The 25,131-nt window shown below is 42.3% G+C and overlaps 2 protein-coding genes across 2 annotated transcripts in view; one reads left to right on the top strand and one right to left on the bottom strand.

Moving 5' to 3' along the window:
• The window catches only part of LOC110509081 (metabotropic glycine receptor), a 115,697-nt gene extending 93,765 nt beyond the window's left edge, over positions 1-21,932 (top strand). Inside the window, exons 8-11 of the mRNA XM_036966584.2 lie at positions 638-776; positions 16,288-16,393; positions 16,719-16,865; positions 18,015-21,932. Of these exons, the coding sequence (XP_036822479.2) occupies positions 638-776; positions 16,288-16,393; positions 16,719-16,865; positions 18,015-19,820 (2,198 nt within the window). The 3' untranslated portion in view covers positions 19,821-21,932. The remainder of the gene's footprint in view (positions 1-637; positions 777-16,287; positions 16,394-16,718; positions 16,866-18,014) is intronic.
• Positions 12,315-15,651, bottom strand: LOC110509083 (macrophage mannose receptor 1-like). The gene is made up of 2 exons (XM_021590040.3): positions 14,208-15,651; positions 12,315-13,881 (listed from the first exon to the last, which is right to left on the bottom strand). The coding sequence occupies exons 1-2, from the start codon at positions 15,469-15,471 to the stop codon at positions 13,469-13,471; spliced, it is 1,677 nt and encodes a 558-aa protein (XP_021445715.3). The 5' UTR covers positions 15,472-15,651; the 3' UTR covers positions 12,315-13,468.
• Positions 21,933-25,131: the final 3,199 nt, after the last annotated feature.

The raw sequence follows: 25,131 nt of genomic DNA, 5'->3' as shown, positions 1-25,131 counted from the left end.
GGCAAACCCAACAATCCAATGGGCAAACCCAACAATCCAACGGGCAAACCCAACAATCCAATGGGCAAACCCAACAATCCAATGGGCAAACCCAACAATCCAATGGGCAAACCCAACAATCCAATAGGCAAACCCAACATTCCAATGGGCAAACCCAACAATCCAATGGGCAAACCCAACAATCCAATGGGCAAACGCAACAATCTAATAGGCAAATGCAACAATACAATGTGCAAACCCAACATTCCAATAGGCAAAGCCAACAATACAATAGGCCAACGTTTCCGCAAAGCAGTGCCCTCTCCCGGAGTGCACACTGCATATTCTTTGAAGGCAACATGAGGACACTCTTGAATTGTATTGCTGACATTTTGTACAAACCAAAGCAACAATGGTTGCCGTAAATAATACAGAACTTCCAGAATCTAATTTCAGTCAGCAGTCATTGTGTGTTGTATACAGTATATACTGTATCTCTGCTATTTCTTTGTGAGAGTTAAGGACATTTAGAGTTAAGGACATTTAGATTGAAGGACATTTAGAGTTAAGGGCATTTAGAATTAAGGGCATTTAGAGTTATTTTAGAGTTAAGGACATTGGTCTAACCCACCTGTATTGTTGACCTCTCCTTATCTAGCCGAGTTCCTGTTTCTTCTGTGGGGAGTGTACCTCTGCTATGCTGTCCGGACCGTACCGTCAGCCTTCCATGAACCACGCTACATGACTGTTGCCATATACAATGAACTCCTCATATCGGCAGTATTCCACACCATTAGGTAAGTAATATGGTCACCTTGCACAGTCTTCACATTTAGCTGCCATAAAATGTAATCTATCAAGAGATTACATTCCCCAAAAAATCCTAACGACCTACACACCCTACTCCACATTTTTAAAGTTAAAGAAAGATTATAGAAAAATGTCCTAAATAATACAAATGTAAAATGACGATGTCTTGATAGCATGTCTTCACACCCCTGAGTTCATATTTGATGGAAGCACCTTTTGCAGTCGTTCTAGATGTGATTAATTTTGAATAAGATTCTACCAACCTTGCACAACACTTAGGGCATCATACAATGCATTCAGAAAGTATTCAGACCTTCCCCTTTTCCACATTTTGTTACGTTACAGCCTTATTCCAAAATTTATTAAATAGTTTTCCCCCCTCATTAATCTACGCACAATAACCCATAATGAAAAAAATAAAACCAAGATTTTAGAAGTTTTTGCAAATGTATAATTAAATATAAGTATTCAGACCCTTTACTCAGTACTTTCTCCTTAAGGCTAGGGGGCAGTATTCGGAATTTCAGATGACTGACGTGCCCAAAGTAAACTGCCTGTTACTCAGGCCCAGAAGCTGGGATATGCATATAATTGGTAGCATTGGATGGAAAACACTCTGCCGTTTCTAAAACTGTTACAATAATGTCTGTGAGTATAACAGAACTGATATGGCAGGCGACAACCAGAGGAGAATCCATCCGAAATTTCTTTTTTGAGGTCCATAGTCCATTCAAATGCTTGTCTATGAGATATTCAAAGGAATTCCTCCCAGATTGCAGTTCCCATTGCTTCCACTAGATGTCAAGAGTCTTTAGAAAGGGTTTCAGGCTTGTGTTTTGAAAAATGAATTAGTAGTTGTAGTTTTTCAAGGTGGCTCCCATTTGGACTGTAGTCTTGTGGCGCGCGTGGATGAGGGCGCGTACTTCATTATTTATCTCCGGTATTGAACATATTACATTCCGATTGTATCCTTTATTTACATAGTAAGGTACCTGAGGATTGATTAGAAACATTGTTTGACTTGTTTGGATGAAGTTTATTGGTAACTTTTCGGATTCCTTTGTCTGCATGTTGAACAAGTGGAACGGGTGGATTACTGAATGAAACGTGCCAACTAAACTTACTTTTCTGTGATAGAAAGAATGACTTTATTGAACAAAACAACCATTTGTTGTGTAGCTGGGACCCTTGGAATTGCAAACAGAGGAAGATCTTCAAAGGTAAGTGGTTTATTTTATCACTATTTCTGATTTTTGTGACGCCTCCGCTGGTTTGGAAGATGTTTTTAATGCTGGTGTAGGCGGGGCGCTGTCCTCAGATAATCGCATGTTATGCTTTTTCCCTAAAGCCTTTTTGAAATCTGACAATGCTGTTGGATTAACAAGAAGTTAATAAGCTTTTAAACTATGTAAGACACTTGTATTTTCATTAATGTTTAATATTACGTTTTCTGTATTTTGAATTTTGCGCTCTGCAATTTCACCGGATGTTGTCGAGGTGGGTTATTAGCGTCCCACCTAGCCCTAAGAAGTTATTATTAAAGCACTTTTGGCAGCAATTATAGCCTTGAGTCTTCATGGGTATGACTCTACAAGCTTGGCACACCTGTATTTGGGGAGTTTCTCCCATTCTTCTCTGCTCCCATTCTCTTCTCAAGCTCTGTCAGGTTGGATGGGGAGCGTTGCTGCACAGCTATTTTCAGGTCTCTCCAGAGATGTTAGATCGGGTTCAAGTCCGGGCTCTGGCTGGGCCACTCAAGGACATTCAGAGACTTGTCCCGAATCCACTCATGCGTTGTCTTGGCTGTGTGCTTAGTGTTGTTGTCCTGTTGGAAGTTAAAACCTTCACCCAAGTCTGAGGTCCATCAAGGATCTCTCTATACTTTGCTCCGTTCATCTTTTCCTCGATCCTGACTAGTCTCCCAGACCCTGCCACTGAAAACCATCCCCACAGCATGATGCTGCCACCACCATGCTTTACTGTAGGGATGGTATTGGCCACCTGATGAGCGGTGCCTGGTTTCCTCCAGATGTGATGCTTGGCATTCAGGCCAAAGAGTTTAATCTTGGTTTCATCAGACCAGAGAATCTTGTTTCTCATGGTCTGGGAGTCCTTCAGGTGCCTTTTGGTAAACTCCAAGCAGGCTGTCAGCTGCCTTTTACTGAGGAGTAGTCTGGCCACTCTACCATAAAGGCCTGATTGGTGGGGTGCTGCAGAGATGGTTGTCCACAGAGGAACTCTGGATCTTTGTCAGAGTGACCATCGGGTTCTTGGTCACCTCCCTGATCAATGCTACAGACATTTTTTGGTACCTTTCCCCAGAACTCGGAGCTCTACGGATAATTCCTTTGGATTCATGGCTTGGTTTTGGCTCCGACATGCACTGTCAACTGTGGGACCTTATATAGACAGGTGTGTGCCTTTCCAAATCATGTCCAATCAGTTAAATTTACCACAGATGGACTCCAATCAAGTTGTAGAAACATCTCAAGGATGATCAATGGAAACAGGATGCACCTGAGCTCAATAGTCGGGTCTCATAGCAAAGGGTCTGACTACTTATGTAAATAAGGTATTTCTGTTTTTATTTTTAAAAATGACTAAAAACCTGTTTTCACTTTGTCATTATGGGGCGTTGTGTGTACATTGATGAGGAAAATAATTTATTTAATCCATTTTAGAATAAGGCTGTAACGTAACATAATGTGGAAAAAGTCAAAGTGTCTGAATACTTTCCGAATGATCAAAATTGCTTAACGTTCAGTACATTTTGTTGGAAGTCATTGATTGTAAAAAGTTAGAGGGAAACTCACTGTAGTCTTCTGAAAACCCTGGGATAGAGTTGTATTTTTCATCAAGACAATTTATTTAACCTTTATTTAACTTTATTTAATTGTCAAAGATCGCTTTCTAACACAGAACCCAAACCGGCTGCGCGATCGTGCGCTATCGTGCATGCATTTACTTTGTCCCCCTACAGCAAACGCGATCATGACACGCAGGTTAAAATATCAAAACAAACTCTGAACCAATGACATTAATTTCGGGACAGCTCGAAAAGCATTAAACATGTATGACAATTTAGCTAGTTAGCTTGCACTTGCTATCTAATTTGTCCTATTTAGCTAGCTTGCTGTTGCTAGCTAATTTGTCCTGGGATATAAACATTGAGTTGTTATTTTACCTGAAATGCACAAGTTCCTCTACTCCGACAATTAATCCACACATAAAATCGTTTCTAGTCATCTCTCCTCCTTCCAGGCTTTTTCATCTTTGAACTTATATGGTGATTGGCATCTACACTTTCATAGTATTACCACGACAACCAGCAAAACCGTTCGTCTCTATCAATCACCCACATGGGTATAACCATTGAGGATATGTCACGTGGGTACCTGCTTCTATAAACCAATGAGGAGATGGGAGAGGCAGGACTTGCAGTGCGATCTGCATCAGAAATAGGAATGACTGTAACGATTGTCTTCTGACGAAGAGGAGTAGTAGGAAGGATCGGAGGACCAATGCGCAGCGTGGTACAGTAAGTGTCCATTTTAATATATAAAACTGAACACTACAGAAATACAAAATAACAACGTGAATGACTAAACGAGTCCCGTGTGGTACAGACACAGGAAACAATCACCCACCACTCAAAAGTGAAACCAGGCGACCTAAGTATGGTTCTCAATCAGGGACAACGAATGACAGCTGCCTCTGATTGAGAACCATACCAGGCCAAACACAGAAATCCCAAATCATAGAAAAAGGAACATAGACAACCCACCCAACTCACGCCCTGACCATACTAAAACGAAGACATAACAAAATAACTAAGGTCAGAACGTGACAATGACTTCTATTTTAGCCCTTGGCGTAGCAGACGCTCGTTGGCGCGCGCGAACAGTGTGGGTGCAATAATTGAATAACATGGATTCCTAAATGTATTTTTGCAACGCTCACGAGTGGTGTAGTCAGGGTATAAGAGGTGGTGAGTGTTCCTGAATAGTCCAGTCTCAGTCCTGACTTAAATCTGCTTGAAAATGTAGAGACAAGGTTGGAATATTCCCAATGGGCACAAACAGGTTTAATCAACGTTGTTTCCAGGTCATATCAACAACAAAAAAATGATATGTGATGAATCAACACGGAAAACTGATTGGATTTGTAAAAAGTCATCAACATCAGAGAATTTAATCTTTTTTTCACCCAACTTTTTACCTACATCCAATGACACAGTGTAATGCAAAGTTAGAATCCTATTCCAAATTATTCACAGCTGTAATGGCTGCCAACAGTGCTTCCAACAAGTATTATCTCTGGAGTGTGAAGAGATACGCAATCAAGACATCTTTGTAAAAAAAAATGTATATCATAATAATTTTGAACATTTTCTAGAATTTCCTTTCACTTTTTAAAATGTAGAGTAGGTTGTATAGATCTGTAGGGGGGAGGGGAATATAATTGAATGTGAAGACTGTGCAAGGAGAGTAGACTTTTACTAAGTATTTGAGAGAGAGAGCGAGAGAGAGCGAGAGAGAGAGAGAGAGAGAGGGGGAGAGAGAGAGAGGGAGAGAGAGCGAGAGAGAGAGAGAGAGAGAGGGGGAGAGAGAGAGAGGGGGAGAGAGAGAGGGAGAGAGAGGGAGAGAGAGAGAGAGGGAGAGAGAGGGGAGAGAGAGAGAGGGGGAGAGAGAGAGGGGGTGAGAGAGGAGGAGAGAGAGAGAGGAGGAGAGAGAGAGAGGGGGAGAGAGAGAGAGGGGGAGAGAGAGAGAGGGGGAGAGAGAGGGAGGGAGAGAGAGAGGGAGGGGGAGAGGGATGGAGGGGGAGAGAGAGGGAGAGAGAGAGAGAGAGAGAGAGAGGGACAGAGAGAGAGAGAGGGAGAGAGAGAGAGAGAGAGGGAGAGAGAGGGAGAGAGAGAGAGAGAGCGAGAGAGAGAGAGAACTGTATATGCCCTTACAACTTTTTGCCCTTATAGTTTATAACCATAATCAAGAAGAGATATAGGCAGGAGAATAACAGGAGCAGAACATCCCCAGTTAAAAGGCAGAGTAGAGCGCTCCTTCCCATCAAACAAATGAATAGTGTCAGCAGGACAACTCGGATAAGCCCCTTGAAAGGAGGTGGATAATATTCTGCACCAGGCAGACGGTGCAAAAAAATCTGCCAAGGCTTAAAATAAACTCCTTATACCCTGTATGTAACTGTCTCTCTACAGTTATCTGCTGGAGGCGCTGACACTGGCTTGATGAGCCTCCTTCCCATTTGACAACTAGGAAAACTACAAGTGTGTGTGTGCGCTGTTTTTTGTTGGTAGCAGTCATTCCCTCAATGTATCAACTTGTCACTCAGCATGTATCCGGTGTCGTGTCTTTGACTATGGTATCTATGGTATCTACTAGCATGATAACAGTTACCATAGACTTCCAGTCATTGTGCTAACGCAAGTTAGCAATTGCACTGACACTAGTTAGCAACTTTCTTCAAACTGCATGCAGAGACATAAAAAATGGTATTCACTGCACAGGAGGTTGGTGGCACTTTAATTGGGGAGGATCACTGTAGGATCACTATAGAATCACTGTAGGATCATTATAGGATTATAGGATCACTATAGGATTATAGGATCAATACTGGATCACTATAGTGTCGTGTCTTTGGCTATGTGATTCTATAAAATAATTTCTTTGTAATTAATATTACCTGGTTGAGCTAATCATGTAAATGTAATTAACTAGAGAGTCGGGCACGACAAAATAATATTTATAGAGCTGTTATTTTCCGAATAAACTCTTAAAGACCTAGTAATATTTTACATCAATAGCAGTCAATATCAATCGTCATCTTAATTCAGTCTCATCTGAAAGTTGTAAATTATTGGTTATCTGCACGAACCCTGGCTAACAATTTGAATCAGCTATACAAAATTGGGTTAAATTATTTATTTACTAAATACCTAACTAATCACACAGAATTACACATACACATAATTAAATCAGAACTTGATTGCAAATGACGTCATAAAGGAAAACGTCCCTAGCGGGCGGAACAGATATGACAGCTTGTTACACAAAAGAAAAGGGTCTGGGTTTGAGTAAAGGAGCGGGAACACTGAGGAACAAAGGCGAAGCTGTGCTATCGTAAATACAGTATCTTATGCATTCTAAATTACCGCTCAATTCAGGAAAATGGGAAAATGCAATAAATATTTACTCTGAGCTGCGCTTCGGTAGGTTGGTGGTAGATGGAAGGCCGTGTTGCCCAACCGAGTCCTTTGAAGAATGTCTCTGGTTGTCAATTGGATACGTTGTAGTAACGTCGTTGGGTGATAGACGGGATACTCTGTCTGTTCCTTCCTAACCCTCATTGCATCTGCTGTTTCTAACTCAACGGCTAGGAGGTATCACTTCTCTAGTTATTATCTGAACCATTCTGACATAGGACCGTCGTCCTACATCCTCGGAACAGGAAGTTATATTGTCGTCAAGGGCTTATGTAGGAAGGGAGAGGAGGGCGTGTTTGAAAAGTTTTATAGCCCATGTCCCTTCACAGGGGAGGGCCACTGATTGAGCAGAGCCATACCTTATGAAAACCCAAATCTCACATTTTAGAAGCTAAAATCCCATTTCATCCCATCACGAATAATTTCATATTCAAACATTTAAATTGAACAACAATTCCATGTAAATCCGATAACTCTGATGTGTAGACTTTCCACTGTAGAGTTTATGTCCTCTTATCATTGATGAGAATGTCTCAGATGACAACCGAACTGCCATCATATTCATTAAGTACCACCGCATATGGTCAATTGTTCGGATTACCAGAATATAGTTAATTTCCCCCCACCTACTGATGTTCCCAGAATCTCTATGTTAACCAATGGATTTGCAAATGTAACCTCAGTAGGGTAGAGAGAGGAAAAAGGGGGGAAGAGGTATTTATGACTGTCATAAGCCTACCCCCCAGGCCAACGTCATGACACTGGTATGTAAAGTGGTACCTAGAACATTCACCTCAAAGCTGAATGTAGAATGTGTCTGTAGTACTTAAGATCATCACCAACAGGTGGCGCCAATAAATAACTTTTAACAAAACCCAGTGAAAGGAAATGAGGCTGGAGTATGTACAGTATGACCATAAAAAAGTCCAGAGAGTCTATTGCCATGCTTATTTCAGAGAACCGCGTCAGAGGCATCAGAGAGCAGCCAGGCTGCTGGAGCCCAGCGATAAGAGCTGGCTGAGTTTGTCTAAGAGAGGGAAGGAGAGAGCGAGAGAGTCGTGATGTTTATTTTTCAACCCCGTGCCAAAAACACCCTTTTGGGATGACTAATGTGATTCATGAGGTTGAATCTCATTATCGGGGGGAACAGTTGACGGAGGGGTGGTGGGACATCGACCTCCCCGGGACCTTGACCGCCATCCCTCAGCGTTGTGATCCCCCATTGAATTAGTCGAGGATATGAAAATTCACCTGCCTCGTTTGAAGTTTGATGATGATTAATATTTCATAGACCACTTAAGTCACTCACTCCACCCAGCAAATTTAATGGGACTTTGTAACGATAAATAGTTTTTGTTGCAGTGTTTTGTGGTGTTCCTAATGTTTAGTATACTCAAGAGTATTTGATATGATCACATTCTTCCATTCTCATTTCAATTCTAGATCTTTTTTTTAATGATTTATTTTATTTTATTTTTCATTCAGGGGAAACAAAGTGGATACAATATAAGCTAAGCATCATATATTATAGTTAAGAAGTTTGAAAGTTCCTGAAAAGTAACTCTGAAAAGTATTTACTTTTTCACATGGCTAACTACCAGGAAGTTTGAAAAGACAGGCTGAGTGGGCGGGGAGGATATATTCATGTCAAACAACTTGGATACAGTGAGCAGTGTTGTAGTAAAATCATCTCAAGCAAATTTGGTGATACACAAAGCAACTCAAGCAACATTGAAATTGCATCAGTGATATGATCTCCCGTTTAGTATTTCTCTTGTGACACGGTTCACAGTTCCTATTCCAAGATGGCGTAGCAGTCAGACGTCTTTGTCCTGTCGTGTCGCTTGTATATATCGTTTTACATCTTTTTCGTTGCATTTCCTTTAAAATATTTTGCTAAACCTCAATATCTAAATACTCTCCTGCAACCCGCCTCACCCAATGTGGCGTGGATCTGCCTTTTTCCCCCTAAAGTATTTATATTTACTCCGGAATCCCTCAACTGAAGCTAGCCAGCTAACTACCAGCTATCAGTCAGCAAACCATTGCCAGTGGTCATCAGCTAACCTTCAGCTCGGAAAGCTCTCGTCAGTTCGAACAACGTGACTCTAACCAGAGCATAACGGACCTGTTATTTTTATCCCCGGATTCCTACTGCAAACTGAACATTTTCATCTGGATCTTCACAACTAGCTAACCGCAATCCCGGATGACTACTCCTGGTTAGCGTTTCCATCCCAGAGCAAGCACCAATTAGCTTGAATCTAGCCTGGCCAGGGCTCCTGTGCTACCACCGAAATATACACTCTGCCAACCCAGATGTCTTAGCCATGTCTGAATCCTGGCTTAGGAAAACCACCAAAAACCCTGAAATTTCCATTGCTAACTATAACGTTTTCCGCCAAGATAGAACTGCCAAAGGGGGTGGTGTTGCAATCTACTGCAAAGATAGTAATACAGAACTCTGAAGGCTATCTAAGTCTGTACCCAAACAATTTGAAAATTCACCTTTCCAGAAACAAGTCTCTCACTGTTGTCGCAGTGTATAGACCTCCCTCTGCCCCTAGCTGCGCCCTCGATACCATATGTGAATTGATTGCCCCCCATCTATCTTCTGAGCTCGTGCTACTAGGTGACCTAAACTGGGACATGCTTAACACCCCGGCCATCCTACAAACTAAGCTTGATGCCCTCAATCTCACACAAATTATCAATGAACCTACCAGGTACAACCCCAAATCAGTAAACACGGGCACCCTCATAGATGTCGTCCTAACTAATTCGCCCTCTAAATACACCTCTGCTGTTTTCAATCAAGATCTCAGCGATCACTGCCTCATTGCCTGCATCCGTAATGGGTCTGCGACCAAACGACCACCCCTCATCACTGTCAAACGCTCCCTATAACACTTCTGCGAGCAGGCCTTTCTAATCGACCTGGCCGGGGTATCCTGGAATGACATTGACCTTATCCCGTCAGTAGATGATGCCTGGCTATTCTTTAAAAGTGCCTTCCTCACCATCTTAAATAAGCATGCCCCTCTCAAAAAATGTAGAACTAGGAATAGATATAGTCCTTGGTTCACTCCAGATCTGTCTGCCCTTGACCAGCACAAAAACATCCTGTGGTGTTCTGCATTAGCATCGAATAGCCCCCGTGATATGCAACTTTTCAGGGAAGTTAGGAACAAATATACACAGGCAGTTAGAAAATGCTTTTTCAAACAGAAATGTGCATCCTGTAGTACTAACTCCAAAAAAAGTTCTGGAACACTGTGAAGTGTTCATGGAGAATAAGAACACCTCCTCCAAGCTGCCCACTGCTCTGAGGCTAGGAAACACTGTCACCACCGATAAATCCACTATAATTGAGAATTTCAATAAGCATTTCTCTTCGGCTGGCCATGCTTTCCACATGGCTACCCCTACCCCGGTCAACTGCCCGGCACCCTCCACAGCAACCCGCCAAAGCCCCCACCATTTCTCCTTTACCAAAATCCAGATAGCTGATGTTCTGAAAGAGCTGCAAAATCTGGACCCCTACAAATCAGCCGGGCTAGACAATCTGGACCCTCTCTTTCTAAAATGATCTGCCGAAATTGTTGCAACCCCTATTACTAGCCTGTTCAACCTCTCTTTCGTATCGTCTGAGATTCCCAAAGATTGGAAAGCTGCCGCGGTCATCCCCCTCTTCAGAGGGGGAGACACTCTAGACACAAACTGCTACAGACCTATATCTATCCTACCCTGTCTTTCTAAGGTCTTCGAAAGCCAAGTTAACAAACAGATTACTGACCATTTCGAATCCCACCATACCTTCTCCGCTATGCAATCTGGTTTCAGAGCTGGTCATGGGTGCACCTCAGCCACGCTCAAGGTTCTAAACAACATCATAACCGCCATCGATAAGAGACATTACTGTGCAGCCGTATTCATCGACCTGGCCAAGGCTTTCGACTCTGTCAATTACCACATTCTTATTGGCAGACTCGACAGCCTTGGTTTCTCAAATGATTGCCTCGCCTGGTTTACCAACTACTTCTCTGATAGAGTTCAGTGTGTCAAGTCATGAACCCTGGGTGTGCCACAGGGTTAAATTCTCAGGCCGACTCTCTTTTCTGTATACATCAATGATGTTGCTCTTGCTGCTGGTGATTATCTGATCCACCTCTACACAGACGACACCATTCTGTATACTTCTGGCCCCTCCTTGGACACTGTGTTAACAACCCTCCAGACGAGCTTCAATGCCATTCAACTCTCCTTCCATGGCTTCCAACTGCTCTTAAACGCAAGTAAAACTAAATGCATGCTATTCAATCGATCACTGCCCGCACCTGCTCGCCCATCCAGCATCACTACTCAGGACGGCTCTGACTTAGAATACGTGGACAACTACAAATACCTGGGTGTCTGGTTAGACTGTAAACCCTCCTTCCAGACTCACATTAAGCATCTCCAATCCAAAATGAAATGTAGAATCGGCTTCCTATATCGCAACAAAGCATCCTTCACTCATGCTGCCAAACATACCCTCGTAAAACTGACCATCCTACCGATCCTCGACTTCTGTGATGTCATCTATAAAATAGCCTCCAACACTCTACTCAACAAACTGGATGCAGTCTATCACAGTGCCATCCGTTTTGTCACCAAAGCCCCATACACTACCCACCATTGCGACCTGTACGCTCTCGTTGGTTGGCCCTCGCTTCATACTCGTCGCCAAACCCACTGGCTTTACAGATTACTGCACCTGTACATAGCCAATCTGTAAACAGCCCATCTATCTACCTACCTCATCCCCATACTGGTATTTATTTATCTATTTTGCTCCTTTGCACCCCAGTATCTCTACCTGCACATTCATCTTCTGCCGATCTACCATTCCAGTGTTTAATTGCTATATTGTAATTACTTTGCCACCATGGCCTATTTATTTCCTTAACTTACCTCATTTGCAATCACTGTATATAGACTTTTTGTTTTCTTTTGTTCTACTGTATTATTGACTGTATGTTTTGTTTATTCCATGTGTAACTCTGTGTTGTTGTATGTGTCGAATTGCTACTCTTTATCTTGGCCAGGTCGCAGTTGCAAATGAGAACTTGTTCTCAACTAGCCTACCTGGTAAAATAAAGGTGATATAAATAAATAAACAGCAGCACTGACGAATGTGTTGACTTGACAACTGCGTTGGAGTTTTGAGTGACTTTATCAATGTAGAAGCAACAGTCATTTTTCATACTTTGATCTGGCTTCCTTCAAATATCATCCAATTTAATATAAAACATGACCTTTAAATACGTTTTTAACAATCTATGAAATGTTTTTTTTTTTTTATTACACAGCAACTTGACAAATATATATATTTATATATTTTTTGCCACATTGGCGGTGGATCAATAATCAACAAAATAGTAAAACAATCACTTAAACCAAAAATAATCAAACGTCACATACTCACACACACCAATACTATTGACACTAAAAGGACAGTCAAGTTAAACATCAACAATGATCATCCAGGTCTATATGTGATTGAAAGACTAATAAAATGTTTCGACAAATATGTGAAAAGGATGTGAATAAACAACCTCAAAAGATAAAACAGTACAACAAGATTATTATATATATTTTTTTACCTTAAACGTAATCTATAAAAATCAAATAATTTATTAAGTCACACACACACAATACAATATAATGTCAAACAAAAAAAAGTTGTAAGGTTACAATTGTGAAAATGTATTGTTAAAACAAGAGGCCTCTCGGAACTTTAAAGACCCTCACTCCCTTCGGTCTCAACATAGACTTTTAATCTGAAGCCATTCTTGTGATTATTGTGATTTTGCTGTTCATTGTAAATGTTTGTTGGCTGATGTAGCTGAATTGTATCTATGATCATATATCCATTTTTTTTATATATGTTCTATTTATATCTGTAAATCGACCAATAATATCAAGCCACACCCAGCCATGATTACAGAGACAACTAGTGACCCGCAGTGTTTGTCATTATACCCTGATGAAGACAGCTTGTCTGTCCAAACGTTGGTTATTAAATTATTACATCTGAGCTCCTAGAGTGTGATGCTTTTCTTTTTCAAAAGCTACGACAGCAACATGCTTCCAGAAAGTTCTATGAATGAAAATATATAGATCTGAAGACTGAGGGCCGGTTTCCCCAGACACAGATTAAGCCTAGACATGGACTAAAAATAATTCTAAATGGAGATTCTTCTCTGCTTTTTTTTAGTCCAGGACTAGGCCAAACCCATGTCTGGGAATGGTACCCTGCTAGAGCTGGGTCCAGATTCTACTACCTTGGTCCAGATTCTACTACCTTAGTCCATATTCTACTACTTTGGTCCAGATTCTAGTACCTTGGTCCAGATTCTACTACCTTGGTCCAGATTCTACTACTTTGGTCCAGATTCTACTACCTTGGTCCAGACTCTACTACCTTGGTCCAGATTCTACTACCTTGGTCCTGATTCTACTTTTGTTAGAGGTGCTGCAGATGAAGTTGAGCTCTTCTGTGTCAGGCAGACTGACCCACTGGTGTACTCCATCTTTCTCTACCGCCCCGGTACTCCTCACTCCGGTTCTCCCACAGTCCTTCATGACGGTCCCGTTTCCCGAAGCCCAGTTGTTGTAGCAGGTGGACTCTCCACTGACCCAGAACCAGAGGTTCAAAGTGCAGGTGAAGCGCAAGCCCAGCCACACATGAGGAGTGGAGGCTCTCTTGGCCTGGGCCTCCACCCATCTCTGGACCTCGTCAGAGTGGACAGAGACCAGGTCGTTGTGTTGCTCTCTGCAGTAGGCCAGGGCGTCTTTCCACGTCTTATTCTGATGGATCAAGATCACCTTATCTGAGGAAAAAAAACGAGTTTGTGATATTATAACACAGCCTTTTTCAAACCTCTCCTCGGGGACCCCAGCCATACCATGCATTTGATTTATTCTAGATCGAGCACACCTGATTCAACTTGTCAACTAATCATCAAGCCCTTAAATCAGGTGAATCACGTGAATCAGGTGAATCAGGTGAATCAGGTGAACTAAATGTCTAGGGGTCCCAGAGGAGAGGTGTGTAAAATCTGGTTATAACACACATTCAGTGGTGTAGCTGTAGTTTACTCCATGCTATAACTCAGCAACATTAGAGATGCCATAAACAGAGGAGGGGGTCACTCACTGTAGTAGCAGAAGAAAGGTTGTTTTTCATCACACTCCTGAAAACCCCAACGCCCGGAATAGTTCATAAATGTCACAGCACAGGTCTGATTCCCTCCGGTGTTATCGTGTTGTCTCTCATGCCAGTTTCTGAATGAGCAGTTACTCTGGTCCGACCACTTCCAGAAGCCTCTGAACAGGCCAATCCACACACTATCACCACTAGCCAGTCTAAATATCTCCTCGTTCTCAGTCTGGTTCCTCACACTGGCCAGGTCTGTGTGATTCTCCCTACAGTACATCTGAGCATCTCTCCAAGTCATCTGACTATTATAAATAAAATGGAATTTCGTACCAGAACTGTTCAGTCTGTCATAGCAGATAAATGCATGTGAATTGTTGCAATTAGATGTATTCCATTGGCCACCGTTGCTCATCATCACACAGTCCTCGTTCCCTTCCCTGTTATTTGGTTCGTCTTGGCACCAGTTGAAATATCCCTCACTGCAATCATCGTCTGACCACTGCCACTCTCCCTTCCAGTCTCCCTTCTTTAACCCTATCCAGGCTGCTTCAGTATAATTACTGTGTACAGCTTTCATCTGTCTGTCCAAGTCCTCCACGTTGTCTATGGTGGCCAGGTCCGTGTACCGCTGTCTGCAGTAACTCTGTGCTTCAGTCCAGGTCTTATTTTGGTTCACAAACTGATACTCGTCATGAGAGAGGCATGTTGCAGATGAACAGTGTCCCGCTAGACTGCCATATACCTCCACCTCACACAGAGTGAGAATTTGGTCATTGCCACGGATGATCACACTGACATAGTGTCCCTCCATCTCTTTACACTGGAAGGTCTGGTTCTGTCCTTCTGAGATGCTGGAGATGTCTGCACATATGGGGTTGTTGTTGCCGTTGTTCTCCAGTGAATTACCAATACGAATCTCTGCACCATTGAGCCTCTCAGGATTGCTGTTTCTGTTGGTGATTACAACAGTAGTCACTTTGTACACATCCAGCAGGTTCACTCTCCACCAGGGGTTGGTCTCCTTCATTGTGTGGGTGCAGGATCCATTGTCGGCGTTTGGGTCTTTGTTCCCGTCAATGGCATTAGAAGCTTTCACATGATTAACATTAGTATCAGGAGCAGAGTACAGTGATGACTGAGTGGTCACTCCTTGTAACGCAACGTTTACTGTTGAGGTGCTGCTCATCTGGGCTAATAACGCAACTCCCATTAAAGAGCAGAGAGATAGACTCCACTGCATGGTTAGTGGTGGAGGCTTCATTCAATCATCTGTCTTCTGTCCTCTGTTCGATTTGAAGTTCTCTCTGTGTCTCTCTCACTCGTTCTGTACATCCGTCACCTTTACTTGCCGATATATCATCCTTTTGTACACAATGAAACTCTTTCATGATTCATATCCTGGGACATGTACAGCCTGCTGTACCTAGCCAGACCTGTATCTATGCTATGCAAAGCAGTGTTTTGTAGTTTGAGTACATGCTGTTTTTTTTTGGTTTTCCACGCCGTTGGTTGCTCCATGCAAATAATGGATATTTTAGGTTTTGTTTGTGGTAACAGGGTGAGAGTGTGCGTCCCTCTCCTATTCAAATAGATTTATACTCTTCCTCTTTCAAATCATTTAACCAATGACTGATACTCAGTAACCAAAACTCATTGAGTCAGGGAGAACAGCAGAATAGAAAGACACTTTGTAAAGAAAGATAAATCCATAAGCTAAAAAAAAATGAAAAAAAGGGATCAAGTCCAATCTTATGTCTTCGTAGTGAGGGTGGTAGCTCTTCGTCCCTGAGCTTCCTGGCTACTCATGTCAGATAGTGAAGATCTTGTGTAGTGGATGTGAAACTCATCCGTAGAATGTTGACTGGAGTACATCTGTCACATCACCTAACCGGAGATTTAGAAGCCAACTGTTGCTCCCAGAGTCTCTTTCTCTGTTGGCTAAGACAGTTGGCGTTGAGTGGCGTCTTGTTGTGCAGAAGGTTGTGAGTTCCAGCCACAGCTCGTGGCAGAATATAATGTACTCTGTTACACTTAGATAATAGTGTCCTGAATAAAACCTGTTGGTCTTTATCGGCAGGTTCACTCTGGCTCCTCAGTGGCACCCTGACTGGATGCTCATGTTGGTCTTCACTCACACACAGCTCACCGTGACTGTGTCTTTGGGGCTGCTGTTTGTACCAAAGGTAACCCTGCTCTCTCTCCTGTCACTTTTCCCTGAATACATAACCAGTACATTAAACAGCTTCGATAGTGGTATCGTACTGTAATTTAAATGCACTTCTGGGTATTTCGTCTCTTCAGTCCCGTGGGGAACTTTTAAAAACTTTCGCTGAGTGGGGAATAAACCGTTCATTTCTAAAGTCTTAATTAGAATCCTCAGAAGTAGAAAACAATGGGATCAATCTTGTCTGTGGGCGACATGTCTCTCCAAGACACACACACTGTGCGAAAGTGCACCAGAACATTTGAAATAATATCACTCTGTCTGTTTTTTCCCCCTCTCGTTAGTGTCTGTCCACAGTGACCCAGGCGAGTGATGACATTGCCACTGAAACCTATGAAGAGGAGCTGGACATGGGCCGGTCCGGGTCCTACCTCAACAGCAGCATCACCTCAGCCTGGAGCGAACACAGCCTGGACCCCGAAGACATACGGGTGAGCAGGGTCCCTCCCATTTTTACCCTCTGTTCTGTAAACTTCATTTGTTCTGGTTTTCAAGTTCTCAAGTTTTAATGTCATGAGTGAAAGACTCCCTTAGTGAATGGAGAATGGCAAATGGAGAATGGTGAATGCAGAATCCATCGAGTTGGATAGCCGTGTTTCATAAAAGCAGAGAATATTGCAGTTTTGAGAGTCCCGTTGGTAGCAAATCCGCGATCGGATGTCATCCATCTTATTATCAAGTGATTGGCCAGTAGAACGGAGGGTGGAGAGGTGGCCGGTTCTCCCTTCCCTTTAATCTCGCCAGTTTCCCCCCTCTCTTGCCTCTGTAACGTCGGCGTTTCCTCTTGGGTAGCCTGGAAATTGGGTCACAGAAAGGTCACAGAAAGGTTACAGAAAGGTTACAGAAACGTTACAGAGCAGATGAGGGGAAGTTAAAGCCTGAATTGAGGTAATTAACTGCCGATCTGATGTTTAAAAGTTATTGTCGGTTTTAAGAAATGATAGCGGATACTTTTAGAGAAAATAAAGTAAAAATAAACAACAAAATAATCACAAAATAGCAAAGTTTGGTCGGAGCTTACAAACCTGCAGCCATCCAGTATGGCGCCAAGATTTTCACATCTTTACAGTGTAGAGACTGTTTAGATTTAGCACCCATTTGCTGTTTTGTTTGGGAACATTCAGAATTGTAATAATTAGTCATTCAAATGTAATTTGTATAACGCTTTTCATTACAAAGAAATATGGGCGATGGTGTCCGATTTGGTTTTGATGTATACTTGAGTGTCAGCAAAGCAGTGAAAGTTGATGATTTAATGTCTGAGGAGTTAGGTGAGTGGGAGCGTGTAGATTAAAGCAGGATTGGCCCCAACACTGAACCCTGTGGGAAGTCGCTACCTTGTGGCAACATTCTGGTCTGTCAAGGAAATGGACCATGGTTAGTTTGGTTTGTGTCTGTGATGTGTCTGTGATGTCAATTTATGTCTCTAGAGCAACAACAAAATATTTGCATTGATCAAGCATTGTTTTCTCATCCACTTCCTTCCTTCCTTCCTTCCTTCCTTCCTTCTCTCTCTCTCTCTCTCTCTCTCTCTCTCTCTCTCTCTCTATCCCAACCCATCCTCTGTGTCATCATTGTAGGACGAGCTCAAGAAGCTTTACGCCCAACTGGAAGTCTACAAGCGCAAGAAGATGCTGGCCAACAACCCACACCTGCAGAAGAAGCGCAGCTCCAAGAAGGGCCTGGGCCGCTCTCTCATGAGGCGCCTCACTGAGATCCCGGAGACCTTGCACCGACATGGCAGCTATGGCAGCCGTGAGGAACGTGACGGTAGCGAGCACGGGAGCAACCGCAGCACCCTTCGACGGAATCCCTTCGACTCGTCCCATTCAGGTCACAAGTCCAGGGAAGACTCTTTGAAGAACAAAGTTCTGGGCCTGAATAAGTCACACAGCTACGACCACGTTTGTGACCAAGCTAAGGAAACTACCGGCGGAGAAGGCTTGGGTGGGGACAAAATGGCCACCGGCGATGGTTCCTTGCTGGGATCTCTCATTAGGAGGCAGGTTAAGAAGTCACCGGAGCCTGCCCCAAAGGTGGAACCGGCCGAGTCAGTGCCCTTGGTCTGCAAGTCGGCCAGCGCGCACAACTTCACAGCGGACAAAAAGCCCATTCAGCTGAGGACGTCCATCATGCAGAAGTCACTGAGTGTCATCACCAGTGCCAAAGAGAAGATGCCCGGGCTCACCAGCAAGACCCATAGCGCAGAGGATGCCAGCAAGAAGGGACTCAAGGGTCGCGATGGGAGGATGCTGTCTGAGGTGGACGAGATGGAGTGTTATCCTAAGATGATCATCAGCCAGTCGGTAGAGTACTCCAGGACACCCATGGCCAAGATGGGCATCATGAAGCAGCAGGTGAGTGGCAGCCAGCCGTCCATCAATACAGAGCCGGGGAGAAACCTGTATGACCTCTCCGAGGTGTGCTCTTGGGATGTGGAGGACCCCCCAACCCCGTCGGATGGAAGGTCCCAGAAGCATGTGTCCATTGCTCCGGGAGAGACTACCACGGTCCACAGGGGTGATGGTGGTGGTGGCACGGGTACCACCAAGGGCAGTCGCTCCCAACAGAAGCAGCAGAGAACCGCAGGGCAATCGCCTGCAGGCCGACAGCGCTCCAAAGACAAGGGGTGTGAACGAGACGAGGCCAAAGAAACAAGGAAGCCCAGGTCTCCCAGATCTCCACTCCTGCTCAAACCGGAGGTGTGCCCCTGGGCCTTTGAGGTGCAGCCAATGTTGGGAGGCGATTCAGACTCCATCTCTCCAGAGAGGATTAGACGTAAGAGGAGCGTCACACCAACTGATGGGAAGCCCAAGATCCTCCACTCAGACTACTCCAAATCCACAGGGAGTCTGCTGCAGCCGCCCACCCTGATGTTGGACATCTGTCCCTGGGACTACAATGAAGCCCCAGCCTCGCCTTCCCCCAGCCAGGAGAAGACCTGCTCCAGTCCCACGGCTCACTCCAAGCGGAAACGAAAAGGTTCGTGCTCCTCCAAAGAAAGGGGAGAGAGGGGTGAGAGAGAGAAAGGAGGGAGGGACAAGGAGGAGGAGAAGCAGCACAGGTCAAAGAACAAGGAGAGCTCCTCCAGCAGGCCCTCGGAAAGACCACGTGTCAGCCAATCATCAGAGGGTGTTCCGGTCACCGTGCCAACATCTGGGAGACGGAGGAGCTCAACGAGAAACCCGGAGGCGTCGGAGAACAAGAGGGTAGAGGTGTGCCCGTGGGAGGTAGAGGACGCGCATGCCAGCGTAGCACAGACAAAGCCTTCTCCAGCGAAAGAGAACTCTTTGAGTTCTCATAACAAACAACCCGTTAGCACTGCTAAAAGGGTTGACGTTTGCCCCTGGGATTTTGAAGACAATGGGTCAGAGAAAAGTGCATGATAATCAAAATGATAGACAATGTGTTTTGTATTCACGACACAAATGCCTTGCAAACTGGGTTTTAAAGATAAGGGTGGGAAAAACAGTTGTACTGTGGTTATGACTAAATCATTTTGTGAAGTAAAACATGCAATACGGTCTGTTAAAGCATTCCCAACAAAAGTATTTGTTCGAATACAAAGTCCTGTTGTTAGTTGTGCAGCTTAAAGTCACTATCCGCAATGTAGAGAAATGTTTAGTCAGCACTATTTGCTTGTACATTTGCTCAGTTTGCAGTTTTGAGCCATTTGTCACACTCTTTAATACATGAAACACGTCCTTACTACCTGTGAGGGAATTTACACTGAATGAATTACAGACAACAATCTGATTTTAGACAGGTTTGTACAAGAACGTGGGACTGATTTAACCAGTCCATTTTTGTAAACAACTAATTGATGATGTTGCCACATGTTCCATTATACTGGACTGGAGTTCTCTTTTGTCTGTTTCCTGCACCTGGGTCATTCCAATATTCTAGACTGGAGTTCTCTTTTGTCTGTTTCCTGCACCTGGGTCATTCCAATATTCTAGACTGGAGTTCTCTTTTGTCTGTTTCCTGCACCTGGGTGATTCCAATATTCTAGACTGGAGTTCTCTTTTGTCTGTTTCCTGCACCTGGGTCATTCCAATATTCTAGACTGGAGTTCTCTTTTGTCTGTTTCCTGCACCTGGGTCATTCTTGTCAAGTAGTGGGCCAAGTATGAATTCAGAGTGTTGGTCATCGGGAAGTGTATAATATAACTTCCATATGAAGCACAGTGCACAGATAAGTATACTGTTAATTCTGGGGCCTTATAGATTATACAATTTGAAGTGTTGAGTAGGAGAAATAGCTACATTGGTGCACCATAAATAGTTACCACTTGCGTAGCAACACGAGGATGCATCCCCTTAAGGAAGTGTATCTATTTGGTCTCCTTCCAGTCAAACATGCTTTGTGTTCGTACAAAAAAACAAACTAAAGTTTATCTTTGATGCATACATTTTGTAAAACTGCTATAGAATGTGACAGAGCACTTCCAGAAATTGCTTTGTTGTCAATTCATCAATTTACATCCAAAATGCTACAGCATTTGGTAATGGACATTTTTTGCAACAGAAACAAACATTTCTTATTGGACAAGTTCAACTTAGTCCATCCCCTGTTTCAGTCTGTTTTTCTCCAATTGGCTTCCTAGTGAGTAAAACCCAGCTAATCCGTAACACAGTTCTTCTCAGTGGTGGAAAAAGTACCCAATTGTCATAATTGAGTAAATGTAAAGATACCTTATTGGAAAATGACTCGTGTAAAAGTGAAAGTCACCCAGTAAAACACTACTTGAGTAAAAGTCTAAAAGTATTTGGTTTTAAATATACTTAAGTATCAAAAGTAAAAAATATAAAGAATTTCAAATTGCTTATATTAAGCAAGCCAAACGACACAATATCTTGTTTTTATTTATTTACGGATAGCCAGGAGAACACTCCGACACTCAGACATAATTTACAAATGAAACATTTATGTTTAGTGAGTCCACCAGATCAGAGGAAGTAGGGATGACCAGGGAGATTTTCTTGATAAGTGTGTGATTGGACCATTTTCCTGTTCCTGCTAAGTATTCAAATGTAACAAGTATTTGTGGGGTTTCTGGATAAATGTATGGAGTAAAAAAAGTAAATTATTGTCTTTAGGAATATAGTGAAGTAAAAGTACAAATTGTCAAAAACATAAATAGTAAAGTATAGATATCCCCCAAAAAAATGACTTAAGTAGTACTTTATGAAGTATTTGTACTTTAAGTACTTCACACCACTGATTCCGCTGTATCCATTAATGCTACAGTGACTTCTGCATGACAGTAAACATATTGGCCCAACGTCTCACTGCTCTTAGCAAACTCTGCTCCGTTATAACCTGTTTGTTGAGTGAACTTGTACCGCTGTCGTCTTATCACTATAATGCTTGGTAACACTGCTGTTGCATCCCACATAGGAATATTTATATTGTACATTTATATTGTGTTCTGTTGTAATCGCATGTACATAACTCCCCCCCTTAAACCTGCAATAAATATTTATAATAAAACTCAATGTATTTTTCTGTTGTTATTTGATGGGTAGCGTCGAACAGTGCTGACCAAACCCTGTTCTGGGAGAGAAAACCTACTGTTTCACAACACAGAACAACACTACACCCTGGTGGTGATGAGCATACATAACCCAACTGTTGACAATAACCAATGTACACTGAGAGTACAAAACATTAGGAACACCTGCTCTTTTCACCTGATGAAAAGCTATGATACCTTATTGATGTCACTTCAATCAGTGTAGATGAATGTGAGGAGACCATTTAAAAATAATAATAATAAAAAAATTAAGCCTTGAGACAATTGAGACATGGATTGTGGATGTGTACCTTTCAGAGGGTGAATGGGCAAGACAAAAGGTTTAAGTGCCTTTGAACAGGGTATGGTAGTAGGTGCCAGGCGCACCGGTTTGTGTCAAGAACCGCAACGCTGCTGGGTTTCCTGTGTGTATCAGTAATGGTCCACCACACAAATGATATGCAGCCAAACTTGACAAAACTGTGGGAAGCATTGGAGTCAACATGGGCCAACATCCCTGTGGAATGCTTTCGACACCTTGTAGTCCCATACCCCAACGAGTTGAGGCTGTTCTGAGGACAAACGGGGGTGCATATCAATAATTAGGAATGTATTCTTAAGGTTTTGTACACTCAGTGTATACCTATTTTGTGCAGGGCCTGTATTTCAAACCCAAGTCATTTCAAAGTCTCTGAAAGTGATTGTGTTGTTGTTTGAAGTTAGTTTGAGATGATTTGGGAAATGGAATCTGAAGGATGGTACTTTGGGGAACATTGACTTTTGGTTATAAAATGCTCATATTTTTGGCAGTGACAAAGTAAACAAGACTACAGGGTGGATATCAATCTCTCCTTGACGATAGACTGCTATCAATAAGGAAACAAATGTGTTAATTTGTCATTTGTTTGAATGAGCCCCCTTTAAGGGGCTCATACATGCTCATGACAAGTCTTATAATGGTACTTTCTCACAATCCATAAATTATTGTACAGATTACAATTTTATTAGATGTCTAATATCAAACTAATGAAGTCCCAACATAATAAATTATACTTGAGCCTAACAGATGGCTAACTTGTAAAAACCCTTACATTTTTAGACATTTAATCCAGCGCATTGAATTATTAAATATTGAATATACTATTGAATATACTGAACATATATTGAATATGTGTTGATATTATAATATAATAAAAAATACTGTATTTCAGAGAATGACATGCATCTGGTCAGTACTAGTTCAAAGCTGATTACAGAGAGAGACTGTGGGCTGTAGTGCAGGGTCAAAGATGATTACAGAGAGAGACTGTAGTTACTTTGTGTTCTGACAATAAACACCAGAGGCTTTGTCTTTTCTACTTGTGTGTAAATGATGGTGGTTATGCTTATTTGTTTATTAGAAGTTAGTCCATTTTATTACATAATCTACACCGTAACATATATATATATTTTATTAATAGAGTAATTTAGGGTATTATCAACAGTAAAATACTTTGACACATTTTACTCCAGCATGCTGTAAATTATGGTGCATTGTGGGAAAATGTTGTGGGCGGGGAAATACTTGCTGTATTTTGAATGGTGCTGTAATTCAACCACACCTAATACAAGTAGCATACCGTATCTTTGGAGAGCCTTTTGATCACTAGCGGGCGCAAGGTATTTTGAAGCGTGATTTGTAAGAAGCTATATTTGTTGAACCTGTGAGTGAGAATGCTGTACAAATGTATATTTTATGTGATTACAGTGCCCCCATCAATAGAAAATGTATAGGGGACAGATTGAAGTGGCTGCCAGTCTTGAACCTTAAATGGTTGAGCATTTTGTCATGTCTTTTTGGTGTTTTGCCCTGTGGTCGTTGCCAGTTTGGAAGCCTTTGTTAAAGACCTTTAAAAGTGCCTCCAAATATTAATTAATATGCTGTAAACACTCTACTTGGCAAACCAACCTGCTTGCACCAATCCCTTGTCAATACAGTAAAATACTGTGGAATACAAACCCCTCTCATCAATGAATTTCATTGATTCATTCTGATTACGGTAGTGTTTACTCTTTTTTTTACAGTAAAATACAGTCAATTTTAGGGGTTTTGTAGTGTGTAGTGTATACAGTACTTGCTTTGATACCATATGTGTACTGTAATATGAAATACTAAATTTGACTGCCTGAAAACTACTGTAAACTCCTGTCATATTCATACACTGTAACCCTTTCTTTTTTTTGTAATAAAAATCTTACATTTTATCTCCAGAACAGAAATACATGTATTGTATAACGATTGCTGATAAGGTTTCGTCTCACCTTGACAGATGTGAATTCTTTGTTATATTATGCATGATTTCAATGTGTACTGAACAAAAATATAAACGCAACATGCAACAATTTCTAAATATTTACTGTTACAATTAAAACAAGGAAATCAGTCAATTTAAATTAATTAATTAGGCCCTAATCTATGGACTGGGCAGGGGTGCAGCCATGTGTGGGCTTGGGAGGGCATAGGCCCACCCACTGGGGAGCCAGGTCCCAGCCAATCACAATTCGTGTTTCCCCACAAAAGGACTTTACTACCCCCTCCCCTCCTCAGATGATCCCGCAGGTGAAGAAGCCGGATGTGGGGGTCCCGGGCTGGTGTGGTTACACGTGGTCTGTGGTTGTGAGACTGGTTGGAGACGTACTGACAAATTATCTTAAACTACGTTGGTGTTAAAGAAATGAACATTTAATTATCAGGCAACAGCTCTAGTGGACATTCCTAAAGTCAGCATACCAATTGCACGCTCCCTCAAAACTTGAGACATCTACGACATTGTGTTGTTTGACAAAACTGCACATTTTTAAAATGGCCTTTTATTTTCCCCAAGCACAAGGTGCACCTGTGTAATGATCATGCTGTTTAATCAGCTTGTTGATATCAACTTGATATGCCACACCTGTAAAGTGGATGGATTATCTTGGCAAAGGAGAAATAAGAGGGGTATAAACAAATGTGTGCACAACATCTGAGAGAAATTTTCTCGTGCATATGGAACATTTGGGATTATTCATTTCAGCTCATGAAACATTCCAAATAATGCCATAGTCTGAAGATAGATTATATAGATTCTAGTCTGTCTGGAGTAACCTGAAAGCACATTAAGAAATATAATTTAAATCCAATTCAGCTGTGATTATTTTTTGAT

The sequence above is a fragment of the Oncorhynchus mykiss genome, chromosome 28, assembly GCF_057628025.1.
Source record: "Oncorhynchus mykiss isolate SJ-2025 chromosome 28, ASM5762802v1, whole genome shotgun sequence".
Classification (NCBI taxonomy): domain Eukaryota; kingdom Metazoa; phylum Chordata; class Actinopteri; order Salmoniformes; family Salmonidae; genus Oncorhynchus; species Oncorhynchus mykiss.
The sequence above is the reverse complement of the archived record's forward strand: the minus strand, read 5'-3'. Positions and strand labels throughout refer to the sequence as shown.

Coding starts and splice junctions, on each gene's coding strand:
- LOC110509083 (XM_021590040.3), bottom strand. CDS start 15,471: ATGAAGCCTCCACCACTAACCATGCAGTGGAGTCTATCTCTCTGCTCT. Junction 13,882..14,207: donor ACCTTTCTTCTGCTACTACA/GTGAGTGACCCC, acceptor TTTTTTCCTCAG/ATAAGGTGATCTTGATCCAT.